This window comes from Callospermophilus lateralis, chromosome 8, assembly GCF_048772815.1.
Source record: "Callospermophilus lateralis isolate mCalLat2 chromosome 8, mCalLat2.hap1, whole genome shotgun sequence".
NCBI lineage: Eukaryota > Metazoa > Chordata > Mammalia > Rodentia > Sciuridae > Callospermophilus > Callospermophilus lateralis.
The window spans coordinates 86,017,602-86,037,321 of NC_135312.1; the positions used below are offsets into that span (position 1 = coordinate 86,017,602).

The 19,720-nt window shown below is 40.1% G+C and overlaps 1 protein-coding gene across 3 annotated transcripts in view; it reads left to right on the forward strand.

The window, feature by feature from the left end:
- Window positions 1-19,720, forward strand: part of Lef1 (lymphoid enhancer binding factor 1) — a 115,703-nt gene that overhangs the window by 82,410 nt on the left and 13,573 nt on the right. For 2 of the 3 annotated variants that reach the window (XR_013092167.2, XM_076864676.2), the window contains exons 5-11: window positions 2,127-2,217; window positions 3,869-3,952; window positions 6,220-6,342; window positions 7,362-7,524; window positions 12,734-12,841; window positions 17,405-17,453; window positions 18,107-18,147. Coding sequence is in view for 2 of the 3 variants with exons in the window: in XM_076864676.2 (XP_076720791.1) it covers window positions 2,127-2,217; window positions 3,869-3,952; window positions 6,220-6,342; window positions 7,362-7,524; window positions 12,734-12,841; window positions 17,405-17,453; window positions 18,107-18,141 (653 nt within the window). In the remaining variant the exon portion in view is untranslated. The remainder of the gene's footprint in view (window positions 1-2,126; window positions 2,218-3,868; window positions 3,953-6,219; window positions 6,343-7,361; window positions 7,525-12,733; window positions 12,842-17,404; window positions 17,454-18,106; window positions 18,148-19,720) is intronic. The other variant, XM_076864675.2, reaches the window with a different exon arrangement.

Sequence of the window (19,720 nt, forward strand, 5' to 3'; positions counted from 1 at the left end):
ATAAGGCATACACTTGTAGGAATCTTTTGGGAAAAGGATCTTAGTGGGACCACAAGCCATTTAGAAGAGCCACATCATGTACCTACTTATAAAAGTTGAGAAGATTTCCTGGCAGAGGGACATTTGAAAGATAAGTATGATTTCAATAGACAGGGTCAACTTACCATATGAGAGACCTAAAATGCTGCAGGTGCTACATAAAGAGTGGTTCGTTCCTCCTTCCTTCCAGCAGCAAACCAAATCCAACTAGTTTGTATTTCTGTTCTGCTGAATCATTTTTGCACAGAACCCAAGCAGAGCTGGAGTATAGACTCATGTGGAGACGAAAGTGATTGCAAGCAGCTCACCTCTTCACGTCCTTGTGACAGTCAGAAGCCCAGCACAACACCTACTTTATATGAACCCAAACATGAACAGTGGCTTAGCCCCCTAAGACCTTAATTCTACTGCAAAATAATAGGGTTGAAGTATATCATTTATGACTTCAAGCATTGATTTCCAAGTTACTGTAATAAAATACTCAGATTCCAACTAAGTTTCTAACGTTCTATTGAGTTGGTCTAGCTATGTTGTTTTTTCTTTTGTTTTTTCAAACCTGAAAAAACCCTGCAGAGGTTTGGGGATTTCTGGATCTCAGAATGAGGAAAGCAGCAAGTGAAAAAACTTCCCCAGCGATCCTGAGGCATCATGAAGCACCACATCAGGCTCTTTCAGAACCACCCTGCCACCTAAAACTTCCCAGACTTAAAGAAAGAAATGTCAGGGTATAAAATTTGGGGTCCACTGGGATCAAAAGGATCAGTATTTCTAGCAAAAATATATTGTTTATAAAAGGGAGATTTGAGATAACACTTGTAAAAACAGCAAAACGTGAGCTGATCTCATGTAAGCACTCTGTTGAGAGAAATGAAGACCTTTCTCCTCCCTACCTACTTTCTGTTTGAATGGAGAGATAGTTTGTTATAACTTCAAAGTCAAATTAACATAAACTTTGAAGGCGGCACTTCTTAAGTCATTGCCATATATTCAAGGCCTTCAGTTTCTTTCAAGATCCAAATGAAATTCATAGGCATCCTAAGTAGTAAAAAAAAAAAAAAAAAAAAAAAAAAAAACCAGAATATTTAAAGAGCATCTTCATGCTGTTCACCTGATTTTACATATCAGCCAGTATATTTATAGTTGCCTGGTGTTGAAGCTTGAAATACATGTTTATACTATGAACATGACCTTTTAAAGCTATGATTAGCTGTGTGAAGCGACTTAAATGGCTCTCTTCAGAATCACTGCACCCAAATATATTAAACTTTACATTTTACATTTTATACATTTGTCTTGTCCTGTCTGAATTTTTTCTTTTTTTCTGAACCTAAGGTCAGGTATAAACAAAGGGTTGTCATTTGGGACCAGGATTAGGTGTAATGGTTAGGTGGTTTGCACAGCCCTAGGACAGTGCGCTCCAGGGAGTGTGAGTGTGAGAAACAGTTTGGTGGCACTCTCCTTTTCTGTGGAATACAACTAATCCAGAACAGCCTGACCTTGGAGCGCAGAGGACTCAACTTGATGAAGAGCTTAGAGGGAGCTGAAGTGGCAGACAGAGACCAAATGAATCATATCAAGTGTGACCATTATGGGGCTGAAGATGATTCCTAATTAATCTCTGATCCTCTGAGGTATCACATTCCCCAAATCTGTGTGTCCATAAGGGAACCAGTGAAAATATGAAAGTGGCAATTTACCTAATCCTTGAGCCCATGGCAGGCCATCTACTTGTGAAGGGCGTCATTTTCCATTCTACACAAAAACAATTGCCTGCCATTTTCTTAAGCAAAGTGAAATAATGAGGGCAAAATAAATTATTTAAAAGTCTCTTTGGATGACTGCTTTCCTGGCAGCACATTTATTCCTTTAGGAATTCAAGACATACTGAATCTGGAGAAATGTTGAAATCATGTTGAAATCTGGAGAAAAGTTCAGAAGCTGACTTGCATTCATTGGCTCTGATTAATAAATGCTGTTTCTAGATTATAAGTATTAATGGCATAAAACTTCTTAATGCTTTCTATTGCTCTTCTGGTCACATGTGCCGTGAGTCTGAAAATGACACCTCTGTGTTGTCCTGTTCCCAGGCATGTCCAGACACCCGCCAGCTCCTGACATCCCCACCTTCTACCCGCTGTCTCCGGGCGGTGTTGGCCAGATCACCCCACCTCTTGGCTGGTAAGATCCTCCCTGCAACCTTCAGCCAGACTTTGAACACATCTTCTCCCACTTTTCATTCACGGAAATTAGCTTTGTGAATGGGAACATTTGTGGAGTTGAGGAAATTTACAACAAGCAAGGTGCTAACTTTATTTCATTTCAATTTAAAAGATTAAAAAACGTGCAGACTTTGAAAGGAATTCAATCGGCTTGCTAATATGTGTAGAAAATGACTGTGTAGCAATTGCTTTGAAGCTTACAGTTTTATGGATTCAATTTGTGGCTTTGGGCATTTGCTATGCCTATATAAAGTTAGTTCTTAAGTGTGGCTTTCTAGTTTTTTTTTTTTTTTTTTTTCCTTAATGAACAACTTGTCTTTTTGAAACATGAATTTAGACACTGAGTATCCACCTTTGCTTCTAATTTGGCAAGTGGCACTAAGTAGAGAGAAATTCAACAAAATAAAAACATCTTTTGAATGTTAATAAAATAAACATCCAACTTCAGTTGAGAGGAACAAAACCTAAATTGGGGGCTTTATTTTGTTTAGATTCCAAATACTAATGCTCTTTTGTGGTATTAATTTCTTAAAACATTCTTACCATTCCCTTCAGATATCTTAGACCATAAAGGTAAAGGGAAATGTATTGAGGGAAGAAAGGTGTGTGACATCGACTATCTTGATGACTTTCTCCTTAGCACACAGCTTTCCCTCCCGTCCCAAGCCCTCTCAGCCTTCCCTCCGCCCTCCATGGGAACAGTGCTGCAGCTTCAGCAGAGGTTTCTCTCCTTTCTCCATCAGCCTGCTGTCACCACAACCATGTCCTATGGCCTCTGTCTCCCTGCCTGGACATGCTGACATTCTCTCTTCTTTACCAAGAGAGGGCCACCCTGCCAAGGAAGTGTCGGCTTGCTTGCTCTCGCCCTTCCTCCCTATCTCTCTTTAGTATTGAACCTTTTGGTTAATAACTCCTTCTAATTGATGATACGTATGCTTCTAAGCCTAGATCAGCTGTTCCGAACTTAGCTACTTAGGGCAATAATCCTGTGCCAAGTGGCATCACTGGCAGCTGGAAATAAAGACTGTGTAAATGAAAAGTGTGAGATTCAGGAAGAACACAGGGACAGATGGAATTCTTAGGGTGGAGCAAAATATTTTGATGATCTTTTATTTCTTGACTTTAACACAGGTATTCAAAGGGGAAACGGTGCAGTGTTTCTGGAATGTTTATTCACTCTTATTAAAATAAAAAAAATGTGATGTCCTCCTTTATTCCCTTCTTTGGAATTCTCAAAGATTCTGATAAAAAAAATCATTAAACTGCTTCTCTGAAGGAATTTTTTTATTTCACCATTCTCTGGGTCATGTTATATTCAATAAGCATTTATTAAATTCCAACTTTTTCCAAGCATTAACTGGGCTGGGAGAGGGGAAGTGATAAAAGGATAATTGACTGGCTGGTTTGCAGTTGAGGAAGGGAGACTTCTCTTCAGGGCAAAGGGTGCTTTGATTGGGTGGAGGGCAAGGAAGGGAAGCATCTGAAGAAATCCAGTGGTTTGTAATCCTCCCATAAGACTCATTTGAATACTCCCTCCTCCCCTCACCAAACGCTCCTGCTGGTTGGTAACTGGTTTTTTGTCATTGACGGGCTCCTTTCTTCGACCTCAGGCAAGGTCAGCCTGTATACCCGGTCTCGGGTGGATTCAGGCAGCCCTACCCGTCCTCACTGTCAGTCGACACTTCCATGTCCAGGTAGGTGGAGGTGGAGGCCAGTCGCTCTTCTCGTGCTTGCATCCTGTGCCCTGCTTGCCTCTGGGTCGCCGGGTAGGAGGGTGCGTGTCTGTGCAGTGTGCCTGGCTCCCACACTAGGTGTCTGGGCCACCCAAGGTAGGAGCCACAGGCCGTGCCCAGCAGGACCAGCCACACTGGGGAATACTGCCCCCTAAAGAGTTCATGGCCACCTGCCTGAGATGAGAAATGTCCCCAGAGTGGACATGAAAAGAGCCTATTTGATGCAAAATATGCTGGGGGTGGGGTAAGGGAGGAGGACAAAAACTAGTTTGGTCTAAGTTTTATTTGCTTCCTTTGAGGAGAGTTGTATCCGTTTAATATGGTGGTGTTCGAAAATGCCCCATAACCAAGAAGAGCCTTCCTGGACCAAGGCTGTTGGGACAGACAGGACAGCGCTCCCAGGCTGTCCAGCCATCCAGGGTGTGCGTCCTAGTGTGTGAATCAGGCCCTGAGTGGACATGTTAGTGCAAGCAAAGCTCTGTGAGATCTGCCGTGCCACACTTGAGGCTGCTCTGTGTAATGCTTTTGCTTCTGGAAAGGATGGCTTCTGTGCCCTGTGCTTGATGTACACACCTGTGGTGTATCATCTGTGTGTTCCACGTGGCTTTTTCAAGGGAGCTAGCATTATCATGCTGGAAGCCAAACTATTAACTGGTTGTGAATCTGTCTGGCTTTTTTTATTTTTAATTTTTTTTTTTGTATGGGTACGAAATTTGCAGTTTCTTTGGTGAATTTCAGCTTTAAATATGTGTATGTGTGTGTTATATGTATACATATTTCACATATATAGGTATACATGTATATATATTAATCAGTAAATTATAAATTTAGCTGACTGGTCTGGGGGAATGGAGTTAATATTTCTCCCCCTAAAGTACATTTTTACATTTTTTAACACTATCTGATGACAGGGTTTTCTTACAGGCAAATAACCAGTATTGTATATTTTTGTAAAAAGTACAGATATTGGTCAAATATTTGCAATTTTATCATGCCTCCTTAATATTTAAAAAAATTATTTTTGGAATACCGCACATTCAAGCAGAGTTCCTTTTTTCTTTTCCAGATGAAGAATTAATTTTACCAGTTACAATGAAAGACCTGAGAACATTGTTTTTCTGGAATCTGATGTGTACTTTAAAACAGTTTGGAAAGCAAAAAATCCTAAAACATCCAAATTTATTCAAAGTGCTTGCTCAGAGTGCTCTATTTTATTTTTCTTGCATGGCAGTTTCCCTCCTTTGTATTGGATGATGGTGATTACTTTAAGACTTTTTTTTTAATGCCATAAAAGTGTACTCAGGAAAAAGCCTTTACAGGTGTAGTTTTTAACCTCGATGTAGAACTGTGTCCTTACTTTTAATTAAATTCTTTCCCTTAATATTTTTCAGTTTTCAATAAAGTTAGATCTCCCAAACATAATTTAATTTCTGCATAGAAGATAATTTTGGATGATAGTAATGGAAACCTTATTAAATAGGGTACAGAAAAAAGTTTTCTGTCCCTTTTGACAGTTGTGTCCTCTGATAGTAATGTAGAAGCAACAATATGAGAAACTCTTCATGTGATGATTTGCTTAAGAATGTAGGCAGAGATTTTTTAAATATGTGATGTATTTAGCTGAATTTAAATGGCATTTAAAAATTAAATCTTAACAAAGTGTCATATTTCTAATAATTTCTGTTATTGAAATTCTTATTTGAAATGGGAAAAACAAATAGTAGCATGAATTGGACCTAACTTTCCAGTGTTCATATGTGAATACCCAGCCAGCATAGCTCCACATCATCATGTACAACCACAAGAATGGGAAGTTATTCTCCATGTATGTATGATGTGTCAAAAATACATTCTATTGTCATGTATAACTAAAAAAGGACAAATAAAAAACAACAGAATGAAAAAAGAAAAATTCTTATTTGAAAATTGCTTTGCAAGAAAAATGATTTACTTTTTTCCTTATCATATGGCTTACTGCCCTCCCAAGAAAAATGTCACATTCTGCTATTAGTTTAAAAAAGTTACAGAAAATAGTAATATTTTCCATGGGAATTCAGGAAGAAAAAAATAATTATCAGCCCACTTGAATAATTGTATTTAACATTCCTGTGCATAAAGATGTATTTTGCCATGTAGCCCGTTACAGTTGGGGGAATGTTGTGAAGTTCCATCTAGTTTGGCTACAGCAGCCAGCCATAACATACTCTTCTTCTTTTCCCTTCTTTTAGGTTTTCCCATCATATGATTCCTGGTCCTCCTGGTCCCCACACAACTGGCATCCCTCATCCAGCCATTGTAACGCCTCAGGTCAAACAGGAGCATCCCCACACTGACAGTGACCTAATGCACGTGTAAGTAGGCTTCTGGGCTCATCTGTGGATGAGCCTCTGAACACTCGCTCCCTCTCTGTTGCTGAGGCTTCCCCTCTCTGTCAGTTCCAACTTCAACATAGCCATGAAGGCTCTGAAGCTGAGGACAGTAAGTAGCTTGATGCTCGCCGCTGTGATTTGATTGTGAAATAGGAAAGGAGCACAGGCCTTACAAGATCGTGGAGACTTCCCCAGAATGGAGGGACATTCAGAACACAGGCATGAAGAATCCTGAGCTGCTCAGCCACTGACCCACCAGTGAAGTAGAGGGAAGGGTTGAATGGACTTCCTTCTGGAAATACAGTGACCCTGACTGCAGACCCTGGGAGTATAGAATTCAAGGGGAAAGCTGCCAAGCCCAAGAGGCCCTATTGCTCCACGGTTGTGCACATTGTCAGAGCAGGCCTGAATTACTTTCCCCTGGAGACGTTAGAAATCTCCATTCTGTGCTTCTGAATCTTCTTTTAGGGTCTGCAGAGGAGCGGATGCTAGTGGCAGGCAGTGTGTGATATTCCACAAAGCCCCTTAGGTGTATTCAAAGGCGACATGTATTTGTTTGGAAGTAGGGTCAGAAGCTTTGATTAGCTTCTCAAAGTGGTCCTTAGCCTACCCACAAAAGGAAAGATCACCTGTATGTGAGTTCAGCTTCTGAGGTGATAGAGGAATGGAGCCTCAGGTCCCTGAGTGAAGCACCTTCACAATTCCAAGTCCATTATCATTTGTGGTGTTCAATACATCTACTTCAGAAGGTCCTTATTCACAAAGAGTCACTAAGTGGATAAAGAGCTCCTTATTTGGTCGTTTGCTACTCAGTGTTACATCAAATGAGCCAAGGCTGTTGTTCCACGTAGATGGTGCACTGGTGTTGCAGGGGGTCGGGGTGGGGGGATCCCCAGCCTGAGCTGAGCAGTGGGAACAGATGCTCTGCTTCTCTCCTCCTCTCTTGTCTTCCTTATTCCTTCTACCTTCTTCCTCTACTCACCACCACAACCACCTTTCAGGAAGCCTCAGCATGAACAGAGAAAGGAGCAGGAGCCAAAAAGACCTCACATTAAGAAGCCTCTGAATGCTTTTATGTTATACATGAAAGAAATGAGAGCAAATGTTGTAGCTGAGTGTACCTTAAAGGAAAGTGCAGCTATCAACCAGATCCTCGGCAGAAGGGTAAGTGGCAGGATGGTATATAAATGTGTATGGTGACCATAGAATGGCTTCGTAGAATCGGCCCCAATTTAGTTACATATCAGGTAGTCACAGAGTGTATTTGTATAATGAGCAGGCATTTCAGGAAGTAATAACTTTTGGGAGGATTTAGTGATATAATGTGGTATAAATAACTTAGTTGGTACTTGGCACGCAGGAAACTTCCTGGAACAGGTAACTGTTTTTACTGTCATTCTTTAAACAAATATTTATTGAGTGTGTTTATCTGCCAGGCATGATGCTTGGCATTAAGTAACAGTTGCTGAATAAAATAGATACAGTCCTTGCCTTTCTGGAGCATAAAGTTTTGTGACAAAGATATAGACATTGGACAAGTAGTCACTTAGTAAACTATAACTCAAATTGTGATAAATAGTGTATTATTGGCAAGATTCTGTGAGAAAGAACAACAGGCACTAGGGAAAGCCCCTCTGAGAAAATCGTATTTAATCTGAAACCTGAGAGATGACTAGCAGTTAGTGGAAATGGGGGGACTCCCCAGCTGGAGCAGCATATGTGCTGAGTGGCAGGAGACAGATAGCTCAAGCCCTTGGAGAGAGCAGCAGCAGGACCCATGGGAGACTAGGCCCACAGAATGGCCATTCCTTCCTAGACAGAAGCAGATCCATTCTACTGTGAAGATTTAAATGGGAGAATTTATGTGAACCTGTTTCTAGAAAGATTGTTCTCTGATTCTTAAAGTGCTAATGTGTCAGATTTCCAGATTTCTTCTTTGCTTTTCATTCCTTTTTCCACCCAGGGTATGATATTTTCCTTAGCCCTCATTCTGTTGTGAATGAGCCTGTAGGTTATAACTAGGCTAGATGCTCTAACATCCTTTAGCCAACTACTAGCCAAAAGACTTGGCAGCCCTTCCAAGTAACCTTTTGCAGGATTGAAAGTTTTTAACTGGGTGTCTGAAGAACAGTGGAACAAATTTGAGTTTATCTAACTCAAATTACATTTCACTGTATATACACTATAATTTTAGAAACACTTCATCTTAATTTGTTGATGCTCTTTATGTAAGTGTGGTAGCTTCTTAATTTATGACTCCTATGTGTTTGTTTTCACAACTTTTCAAGAAATCAATGATTAATCGAACATCCAGGTGAGGAGAGTCCACCCACCCTTGTGAAGCAGAGAGGATCACATGTTAGCCTTTGTTGATGATAATTTTTACTGGATTTGTCCAAACTTAACACATTTGAGCATTCATAAAAGAATGTTGAGGAGACTGGCAGTGCATGTGAACAGGAGGGAAGCAGGTTTCTTGCATTATCGATTCCCACTGAATAACCTTAAAATGCAACTATTTCCAGTCTGTCAGGCTCCAGGGTTTCCCGGGTAGAGCCGCAGTGGTAGATTATAGTTCCTTTGGTGTCCTAGGTGAATGTCCTATTTCCCTATGGAATCTTAAACACTAAAGACAATAATTGTGATGGTTTCCCAAGCCAGTTCATAGCAAATGAGCATTTCCCCATCATCTTCGAAGAACTCCGCCTTAAAAGCCTAAAGGCCGAGGACCATTTTCCCTCTTTTTTAAAAGAAGAAACCAAAGGAAAAGAAGGATTAACATTTGTATTTCAGCCCATGTAAAGCTCAGATTTTTATTTTTTTCTTCTTTGAGTTAAAGGCCCCCTGTCCCTCCAGTAAGAATTATTTTCCTGCTCAAGAGAATAAGTAAGGATATAATCTGAGGTATGCTTCCTATTTTTAATGCACATTTCCAAAAATTGCTACTTTCTCAGCTCCCTGAACGATCCCCAGACCCAAGTATTGTATCTGAAGGGATGGTTGTCATTTGGACTTTCTCTGTCTTTGATTTGGACACCTGTTTCTATTTATAGGCCTCTGAGCTCTTTGATTAAAATCAGGTTTTCTATTCTTCCATAACTCCCCTCTGGCAGGGCCGTTCTTGCTATCTCTTTAAAGTCCTGGCTTTAAAATCATGAAGTTTTACACTGGGGTGATTGGAATTCTTAAAAGTGATCTGAAATCCATCCCAGAATATTTTATCTTTGGATTTTTAAAAATCCATCTTTACTATATCTCTAAGAAATGTTTATTCATATGAATTAATCAGAGTTCTCCTAATTCATGTTATAAATAAAAATTGGACAACTATTATTTTAAAATAAATTATTACTTCTCAGACTTTTCAAGCTATTACAGAAAGTCCATTTGTCACACATTTATTATCAGAATTCTGTGTGACTTAAAATTAAATGAGTGTTTTTCCCCACAACGTGGTCAAACTTGGACAATTTTTTGATCTTTAAAAATACTTTAACTCTATATTTTTCAGTAAACAGAGTAAGAGAAAAAGAAGCATTTTTAGTCAATTGTGTTTCAGAAATTCTTGTAAGGAAAGACCATCTTTCTAATTTGTGCTGGACTTTATTTTCAATGCAGAACTTCAACACCATTTTTTTTTTTTTTTTGATACTGAAGATAGAACCCAGGGGTACTTAACCACTGACCCACATCCTAGCCCCTTTTTTATATTTTATTTAGAGACAGGGTATCACTGAGTTGCTAAGTGCCTCTCTAAATTGCTGCGGCTGGCTTTGAACTTGCGATCCTTCAGCCTCAGCCTCCCAGCACTGAGATTCCAGGCATGTGCCACTGCACTTGGCTCAACAGCATTTTTTTTTTTTAATATTTATTTTTTAGGTGTAGATGGACACAACACAATGCCTTTATTTTTACATGGTGCTGAGGGTCAACAACATTTTATTTCCCACTTTTTGTCTGGTAAATTATATTTTATTTGTGAGCAGGTTTTGTGCGATAGAAATATCAGGGAGCTAAAAACAATTTAAAATGCAGACAGATAGGTTAGTTTGTGCCCTGCTGCTTTCTCCTATGTTTTATTGTTTTATTATTTGGGGTCTTTTGGTCAACCTGAATTTCTTGCTTTAACTGAAAAATAGCTGATTGTTTGGGTAGAAGACCCAACCTCAGTATGTATTTTGGGAGTTGATTTTTATTTACAATCCCAGGTTTCCTCAGTGAGTTATAAAGCTGCCATAAGTTATATAAAACTCTATTAATATATTGCAGTAATAAATGATGTTGGTATGTAGGGAAATAATATTCATCAAATGAATGAACCAATTTAAAATGGAAGACTTCTTGTCTTTTCCCCCCTTTTTGGTGACACTTTGCGTCTTATTAGATCACATTGAGTGAGAGCGCTAATGGTATAAATACCAATGATCAGTGTTTTCTCAAAAAAAAAAAAAAAATCAAAAAGATGATCTTTTTTATTGTGTCCAGTTTGATCGTTGCTTCCTGTGAATCTGCAGCTCTAGGTCAGCATCTCAGATTTAGAAAAGCTGTCAGCTGCCTTGGCTTCACTCCTGCCCCAGACATGCTTTCTGGGGCTGGATTGGTCGAATTTGTTTAGTCCGCTGCTGCCAAAATCTGTGTTTCGTGGAACTTTCTCTTTCAGGATTGTTTTTTATTTTCTGCCACCTCCCCAAAGGTTTCATTTTTCTTTCTTTCTTTTTTTTTTTTTTTTAACTGAAAGCTTATTACCTGATTTGCCTTCAGGCTCACACCAGATCCCACTCTGTCCTGCTTTTTAACTTTGCACTCTGCACTTCTAAAGCAATTAGAGAATAAATCATCCACTCTGTCCAACACAGAGGGCCTGGCTCTTAGGGGCTTTCGAACCAAGTGGACTCCTGGTGCTGTCGGTGGGCCCCGCTGCCTCTGCTCTGGAGACAGGGGTGGGTGTGGCAGGAAGGCGCTCTCATGTGTTTTGTGAGATCAGCTTCTTGCTCTGTCGTCAAATCAGGGCAGCAGGTGTGTTTCTTTTTCAGAAGGAAAGCTTTTTAGTCATACTGTAAGGCTTGAATCCAGGTTGTTGAGGACTTTGAAAAAGCCTCCTCCCAAAGAATTTTTTCTCTCCTCAACTTTTCTTTCCTTCCCCTACCCCACCCATACCTTCCTTTTCTTCCCCCCTTTTTTAAACCATTTTTTAAAAAAATAAGATCAGGGAGATTAAAATTAATAAGCAGAAGAGCTATGAATGGGAAGGAAGCAAACTGGAAGCTTCCTGTCTGAGAGCAAGGCAGAGCAGGCCGGCAGGCTCCCTGGTCAGCGAGGTGTGTGTGGGCAGAGTTCAGGTCTCCTCTTACAGCTGCCATTGCCTTTGTGGCTTCACCTCGCTGACAGTGGGTGCCCCAGGGCCCAGCCGCTCCTCTTCAGAAGGTTCTGCCGGCAGATCCTGTCCTCTGGGGAAATAGGGAAAATGCTTTAATGGTGTTTGCTAGGGACCTGGGGCAAGCTGTGTGCAAATGTTCGCAAAGCTGTATGCAGATGCCCACCCCTTGGAATCCCAAACAGTGCCTTGCCTACATAAATTTGTTGCTTATGACATATAAGCATATCAGTCATGTTGAAAAAAAGATTAGAAGTTTGTAGGATTTTCAGCAGCTTCATTCTCCATCTTAGAACCTGCAATCTCAATCAAATTGTAGATGGCAAAATAAATAGATGAGGCCTCTTGCCTCCCATCAGAGGAAGCTAAAACCCACAGCCCAAAGCGTGCTGGGCAAGGCACAATGTTGTCAGTGTTCTCGGAGTAGACAGTGGGCGTGTGTGCGAGCGTGAGGAGACAGCGAGGAGATGGAGACAGGCTGACTTTTGATGTCTTGCCTGATACAGAGGATCATGTGACTCTGGTCCAGACTTTCCCTAGGACAGAGTGGGAGAGTCTGAAGAAAGGGTGTGTCTGAGGAGACATCTGGAAATTATCACATTTTTCTTAAATAAATGGTAGTTGGGCTTGGATACCAGAATATGCTACAAACGACGAATAAGGGGGAAGTCGGCTATTGAGGTTCACCAGTGAAAGTCCTTTTAATTTATATTGGTAAAGAGAAAGGGTGGGTGACAGAGATGACTGTACTTCGAACACTTTGATGAACTTTGATGTGTTTCATGTGATATTGGAGAACAGGATAGAAAAACCAAAGCTTGAGTTTCACTGCAGCCACCAGACTCCAAGTGGATCTGAGTGGCACTTGGTCTTCTGCCATTTAGAAATAAATAGAAGTTCAAGTGGTTAATATTAGCGCGTCTCAGAGTTTGAAACATGAAATATATTGTTGCTCTCTGGCTTATCTCTGTTCTTTCCTCCTTCCCCTTTTTGTTTCAGTGGCATGCCTTGTCCCGTGAAGAGCAGGCTAAATATTATGAATTAGCGCGGAAAGAAAGACAGCTACATATGCAGCTTTATCCCGGCTGGTCTGCAAGAGACAATTATGTAAGCCCCTCTCTCCGCCAGTGGCTGTGCTGGCGCTCATTCACTCATTCTGTCTTCTGCTTGAGAAGGAGTGTGTTTTAGGGTGTGTATAATGCTGATACTCTTTCTTATGTTGGAAGGTAATGAATTTTATAATGAAGATTGTATGGCATATTGCATTGTGAAAGCTTTGAAGGATCATATTTTTTGCTATGGATGCTAGTGCCTTTTTAAAAATAAAAATATAAACTTATCATTAAAATGATAAAGATTAAAAAAAAGAAAAGCCCATGATTTTTCCATGTAAAGCAAGGTTAGAAATAACTACTTACATTATTCTCTAGTATATTTTCTTAGTTTTTATTTTTTACTTGGATATAAGTGTGTGGGTTTGTGTGGGTGTGTGTATGTACATATATTTTGTGTCATGCTTCTCACTGTTATATATAAAAAGCATTTTTTATTTTATGGCATAGCATTTATGGATGTCAGTTTTCCACTGAATGAGTGTCTCAGTTTACATAATCATTTATCCTGTTTTCAGACATTTAAATTGCTGCTTTTTTCCTTACAAATAATCCTACAGTGAACATGTCTGTGCATAATAGGCTTTTTCCCTGCCGTATATAGGATTATTATTTTCTGTAGGATAGATTCATGGCAGTGTAAATGTTGAGTTAAAGGATTCCATTTTTTTCCCCTGGTGCTGGGATGGAACCCAGGCCTCACTCATGCTAGGCAAGCACTCTACCACTGAGCCACGCCAAATTTTTTGTTTTGTTTGTTTGTTTTTGGTTTTTTAGCAATCTTTAAAATTTTGAGACAGGGTCCAGTTGCCCAGGCTTATCTTGAACTTTATTTTTTATATTTTGGTAGTGGTGATTGAACTTGGAGCACTTTACCACCGAGCTACATCCCCAGTCCTTTTATATTTTTTATTTTTTTGAGACAGGGTCTTGGCTACATTGTTGGGATTGGACTCAAACTTGCAATCTTCCTGTCTCAATTTCTAGGGCAATGTACCCAGCAAAGGAATAAACATTTTAAAGTTCTTATACATATTGTCAGATTTCTTTTCAAAGGATTATATTATTTTATAATTCTTATAAGCATTTTATTTCAGATGACTGTTTTCCCACAGACAAATTAGGACTGTGTAAAAATTTGTTCTTACATATTAATGTACCCCCACATAGGATGGTGGCTTGGAAACAATAGAGTGTATTGCTCACAGTTCTGGAGGCTGGAGAGTCTGAGACCAAGGCTGGCATGTTCCGTGTCTGGGGAGAGCCGCCCTAATAGTCTTGCTATAGTTGTGCTGGGTGGAGGTGAAGGAATGCTTCAGGTCACTTTTATATGGGCACTAATTCCATTCTTGAGGTCTGTGCCCTAAACACCTGCAAAAGCTCCTCTTCCTTATCCTATCACTTTGGATCTAGGATTGTGAGTTTGGGGGGAACACAGACATTCAGTCTATAGCAAGTCGAATGTTCCATGTGAGGCTACTGTTGGGAATGCCAGCCAGGACAGTCTTACTGTAAATGGAACTGTCTCTTCAGAAAAGAGCAGGGACATAGTTAATCAGTATATATTTAACTGGTGGTCACTGCTGCAGAAGCTCCTGTGGGGCTTGATTCTCACAGAGAAGATGACAAGGATGCATGTCTAAGGTCATACATCCCACAAGAGAGTCCAAAGCTTTTTGAAAAAGCATGTAAACTTATTTGTGGAAATGGATTGCATGAAGTCTCAGCTTCATTTAGTTTGCTTTCTATAATGTGCTCTGCAGAAAAAGTCACTTGACTGGGTAGGATTTGGAGCTTAAACATTGGATTCAACTTCCACACAGGAAACAAGAGTCCTACTGTTCTTTACTTATGAGCAATAGCGCGGTCAGCTCACTGAGTTGTTTGGGTTGTTTTAATAACCACCATATGCTGATCGTCAGGAATTCCTTCTGTTACTCGTTAATCCTTACAACAGTCCAGTGGCATAAATACCATTATTCCATTTTTCAGGTGAGGAAATGAGGGGTTGGAGAGGTTAAGTAATTTGTCCAAGGCCGTGTAGTAGGTGGCTAAGCTGTAATTTACACCCAGGTCTCCCTGACTTGAGAATCTGCACAGCTTCCCTCCTCCTGAGTGGATTAGCTCCATCTCTCAGTGCCTTCTTAAGAAGACTGCTTAGTTGAAGAATTTTTGCCCCTGAACTGGGCTTGCTGTTCTCTGAGCAGTAATTACCATCTCCCTGTGTAGAGCCTTTTCTATGCCCTTGAAGTGGGAAGATCAATACTCAACCCTAAAGGGCTGCAAAAGTGTCGTCTTCTAATCCTGTCCTGGACATCTTCCGATGTGGTTTGCCTAGTGGGGGAGTGCTGGCCTTCCCCTGTGCCTGTCTGAGAGTTTGCCGTGCTGTGAATTTGTGTAGACTTGTATTCCTTGTTTAGTGTCTTTAAATTTTTGTTCTGATTCTTAAGTAATGAGTTTTAACATAAAAGAAACACACATATTCTCTCCCTCTTCTTTTTCCCCATCTTGCTCTCTATTCTTTTCTCCCTGTACAGGGATAAAAAGAAAGTATTTTAAAGAAAGCTAATGTAATGTAATTTACCTTTAAAGCTTTTTTTTTTTCCTATATAATTTTTAAAGGAAATTGTTTTACATATGAAGGGAAGTCTCAGCTTCTTTCACATGATTTTTATGGAATAAAAAAAAACTATCAATTATTAGGGTCATCAGAATCAATCAAGTGATAATGCTTTAGCTAACAGTATTGTTTTTAAAATAACAATACAGAAACAGAATCTAAAAGATAAAAACAAAGCATTTAGAGCCAGAATGCTATCCTGATCCTCACTGATATCATATTAAACACATATCTCAGTGACTTAATGTTAAAATGCCCTATTTTGTGGGATCAGATATTTCACAATTACAATTTGCTTTTATGGCTTTGGCTAATAAATGAGGTTTTCGTGAATCAACAGTGCACAAATTTTCTTGGGTGAGAGTAGCCAAAGTTTATCTTATTAGAACTTAAAATTCAGTGCTCCAGGCTTCCCAGTACTGGATATCTTATGTAATAATACAAAATATTTTTGTGTTTATCACAAATGAATTTTGTTTTTTGTGTAAGCTGACATTAGTACATCCAAACAACTTAAGTTCTTTTTGTCTACAGTAAATGCTGGTTCTCTTAGATGTTACTTGGGCATTAGAGGCATAACCTCAGATGATTGCTCTTTACGTGGCCATGTCGGGGCAGGGGCGGCCAGGGCAGAACCCACTGTAGTGCCTGTGAGGAGGTCATGATCATGAGCTCGGGGTGGTCAGGGGCCATTTCAGATGAAGAGTCACAGCTCTCTGCCAGAAACGGAAAGAGAGAGGGTAGGGCAGAGAAGTTCCCTACAAGAGATGACACTTGGGATGCATGTCAAAGAGCAAATGGAAGCTGGAGAAGAAAGTGCAGAAGAAGGTTCCATACAGGAAACAAGCTTATAGCAACTTTTAAAATCTTAAGTCATTCCATTTAAGTAATTCTCTCTCCCAGAATACCTTCAATAATATTAAGGACGACTCTGTTACTTTTGATAAGCCATTTTCTAGGGTCACTGATTGTGGCCTTAGTGCTCATGAGGATAGGTTTTAGTCAACTTTCTAAAGGATTAAGACAATGGCCAGGTGACTAGAAGAAAAACTATTTTGAGGTAAATAAATATATAGTATATATGCACTTTTATAGAGCCACACAGTAGATTCAGTACAATTTTAGTTTTATTTTTTGTTATTAATATGATTATTATAGGAGACACAGGTAGAGACATTGAATACGATATGTGTTCCATGGTAGTTAATTGAAAATAGCTAATACAAATTGGTTATTTTATGAGTTATATTTTGTAGGGAAAAGTAGTGGTGAAGAAAAACAGAAAACCACTGTAAAGAGGGGTATAATTTTTAGAAATTTGTCACTGAGTTGACTTTGGAATGTATTTAAAATTGCACACATATCTGTTATTGTGTGTGTCTTAAGATGCCAGGTCTTTGGTTACTGGAAGTAAGTCTTAAAATTCTCCTGAGTTTTCTCAGGTTCTCTCTTCTACCCTTGACCTTGGTTATGCCCTACCTTTGCCACAGAGCTGAGGGCCCTGAGTTCCAGGGGTCTTTCAGGTGTATAATGCAGTTCACAGCCAGAATTATCCTGAGCACTGCCAGAAGTAGGTTCTGAGTGTGATGGTTAGCAGGAGCAAGAATGCTCAGGAAGCTGCCCTTCCTTGAACAGTATGCTGTGGCCACAGCCCTAGGACATCAGGGAGAGAGAAAGAGAGAGAGAGACAGACAAAGCAGAGATGGACGGACATACTGTAGACCACTCAGTGTCAATGCTGATGGGGGTGAACTTGAAGCTGTAGGTAAGTCATTTATGCAGCACTGGCTCTCTCCATCGCACGTTCGGACTCTCTTCTGGACACCAGGAAAGACAATGAGTTGGCTCCACTCTTGGCCGCCTGCTCATACTTTCATATGCTGTTCATCTGTGTGTTCACAGTGTGCTATGACCTGACCACCTGCTTTCTTCTTCCAGGGTAAGAAGAAGAAGAGGAAGAGGGAGAAGCTGCAGGAGTCTGCATCAGGTAGGTGCCGCGGCTCTCCCGTCGCCCTCGCACTCCTGGCAGACCCTTGTGAAAGTGGAGGGCGTCTTCCTACACGCTGCTTTATTGTGACTGTCCTGTGTCATTCTTTAACTCTGCTTTTCTTCCTTAAATTCTTGAAATATTTAGAAAGGCCTTTCTTTTAAATGTGACTACGTAAAGGTACACGTAAAAACTCCTTCCCAGCCCTGTCACCTGGAATCCTGTTTGGGAATTGTGGTTGGTTTTCCTTTTTTGTTTTTTCCTTTTGCCTCTGTTGTCTGTGTTCTTGCTTTAACACTTCCGCTTTATTTATATTTGCATAACTCTTTAAAAACATAACTTTTTATGATGATTATACTACCTCACATTCCCTTGAGTCTTTGCTGTGATTTGGGTTTTTAAGACTAGAAAACATGATGATAAGGTTTATCTTTCTTGTGCATTGATTCACGGCATCAATGAAATCCTATTTTAGTTCCCTTTTTTCTTCCATTTAAAATAAGGCCACTACTTGTACCGTACAAATAAAAATGGCTGGTATAAGAACCAAAAAAGTAAAGCAAACAAGTCCACATGATGTTGTAGCTACTACGTATTTGGAATGTACAGAACCCTCTTCCATAAAAATTTGTTAAAGACACAATTTTCTGCAGGTACAGGTCCAAGAATGACAGCTGCCTACATCTGAAACATGGTAAGAACGACTCTCTGGTCCTACTGCTGACGTTAGCTATAAAAAGAGGCATTTGCTTATGAATCTTCTTGCTCATACCAATTTCATTCAGCACTGCTCCTGAAAGAGGAAAACTCCACCAAAATCGAATTAATGCTTTTAAAAGTGTGATGGTTTTTATACCGGCTATATATTTGCAATATAGTGTGCTTTTGATCTTTTCTATCCTTTTTGTCCCATTTATTCTTTCTCCATCCCTTTCCCCCTCTTTATTCCCAATCATTTCTTACTGACTAGTAGCAAATCTGTATGTTTTTTTTTTTTTTAAAAAAAAAAAGAACAAACAGCAGCCAGGAGAGGGGGCACACACCTGAAATCCCAGCAACTCAGTAGACTGAGACAGGAGGATCGAAAGTTCAAGTCAGCCTTGGCAACTTACCAAGACCCTGTCTTAAAATAAAAAGGGCTGGAGATGTAGCTCAGTGGTAGAGTGTTCCTGGGTTTAATTCAGTTCCCAGTACCAAGAAAATAAAAACTAAACAGTAAGCAAAATGCCATCCTACTCAGCAAGCCCAAGGCAGATCTGAGGAGCACCATACTAACCCTGCTCAAAGCTGTTTCCCAGTAGAGACTGTCAGTTGAAATGATATGCATATACTTGATTTATCTGTTGCTGGTGAGAAAGACTCATTTGCTTTATTTTTGTTGTTGTTGTTATTTAAAATTATGGCATGGGCACCTGTTTGATTAACTATTTCTGTTGTCAAGTGTGTTTCTTTATTAATAACCCTTATTTTCCCTCTTGTGTTTATACATAATATTCATTTCACTTCTTATTACTATAATTCTTTTATTTTTATCCACATGACCACTCACCCAGGGAATCTGGCTTTGCAAATTAAGGCTTGGTCTCTGTCACGCTTTGAACTTGCAGCATGTCTGTGTTTTCTCAGAGTAGCAGTTCCTTTCAAAGAAGTCACCTTTGATCCTAGCCTCTAGAACCCACATCCAGTCAGTCTCTAGGTCCTGGGGGTGCTTCCCTTCCAGGCCTTCCTTGGGTCTTGCCTCTCTGATTTGTCACTCCACAGCCCTCACCAGGTGCTCACACTGGGACCATGGTCACAGCCTTTGGAGAATTGTTCTGCCTCAGGAACTTTTTATCTGCCAGTTCATCCTCCATATTACTACCAGAGATATTTCCTGAAACACAAACTGATCACTAACCACTTAGAAACCATCAGTATTTCATGCCTGAGGGACACAGCACATGCCACTTAGCATGGCTGTACCACTACCCACCTCCATGGTCTTGCCTTTGGTCACTCTTGTTCTCTCTCCTCATTTCCAAAATAGCTTGTGAGACCTGTGCTCTGTCCATAGTTATTAGCAGTTCTCCAAATACACGGAAGGAAGGCATGAGCTGCCCCCTTGCTGCTCCCGTACTTGGAAAGACCTGTTGCCTCTACCAAGGAATAGACAGACCTGTGCAGAGGACCCTAGGAGATCATCAGCCTGCAGAACATTTGCTCTTGGCTAAACTAGGTGAAACTTGCCTAAGCTTTTAGAACTTAATCCTGTACTGACATTTCAAACA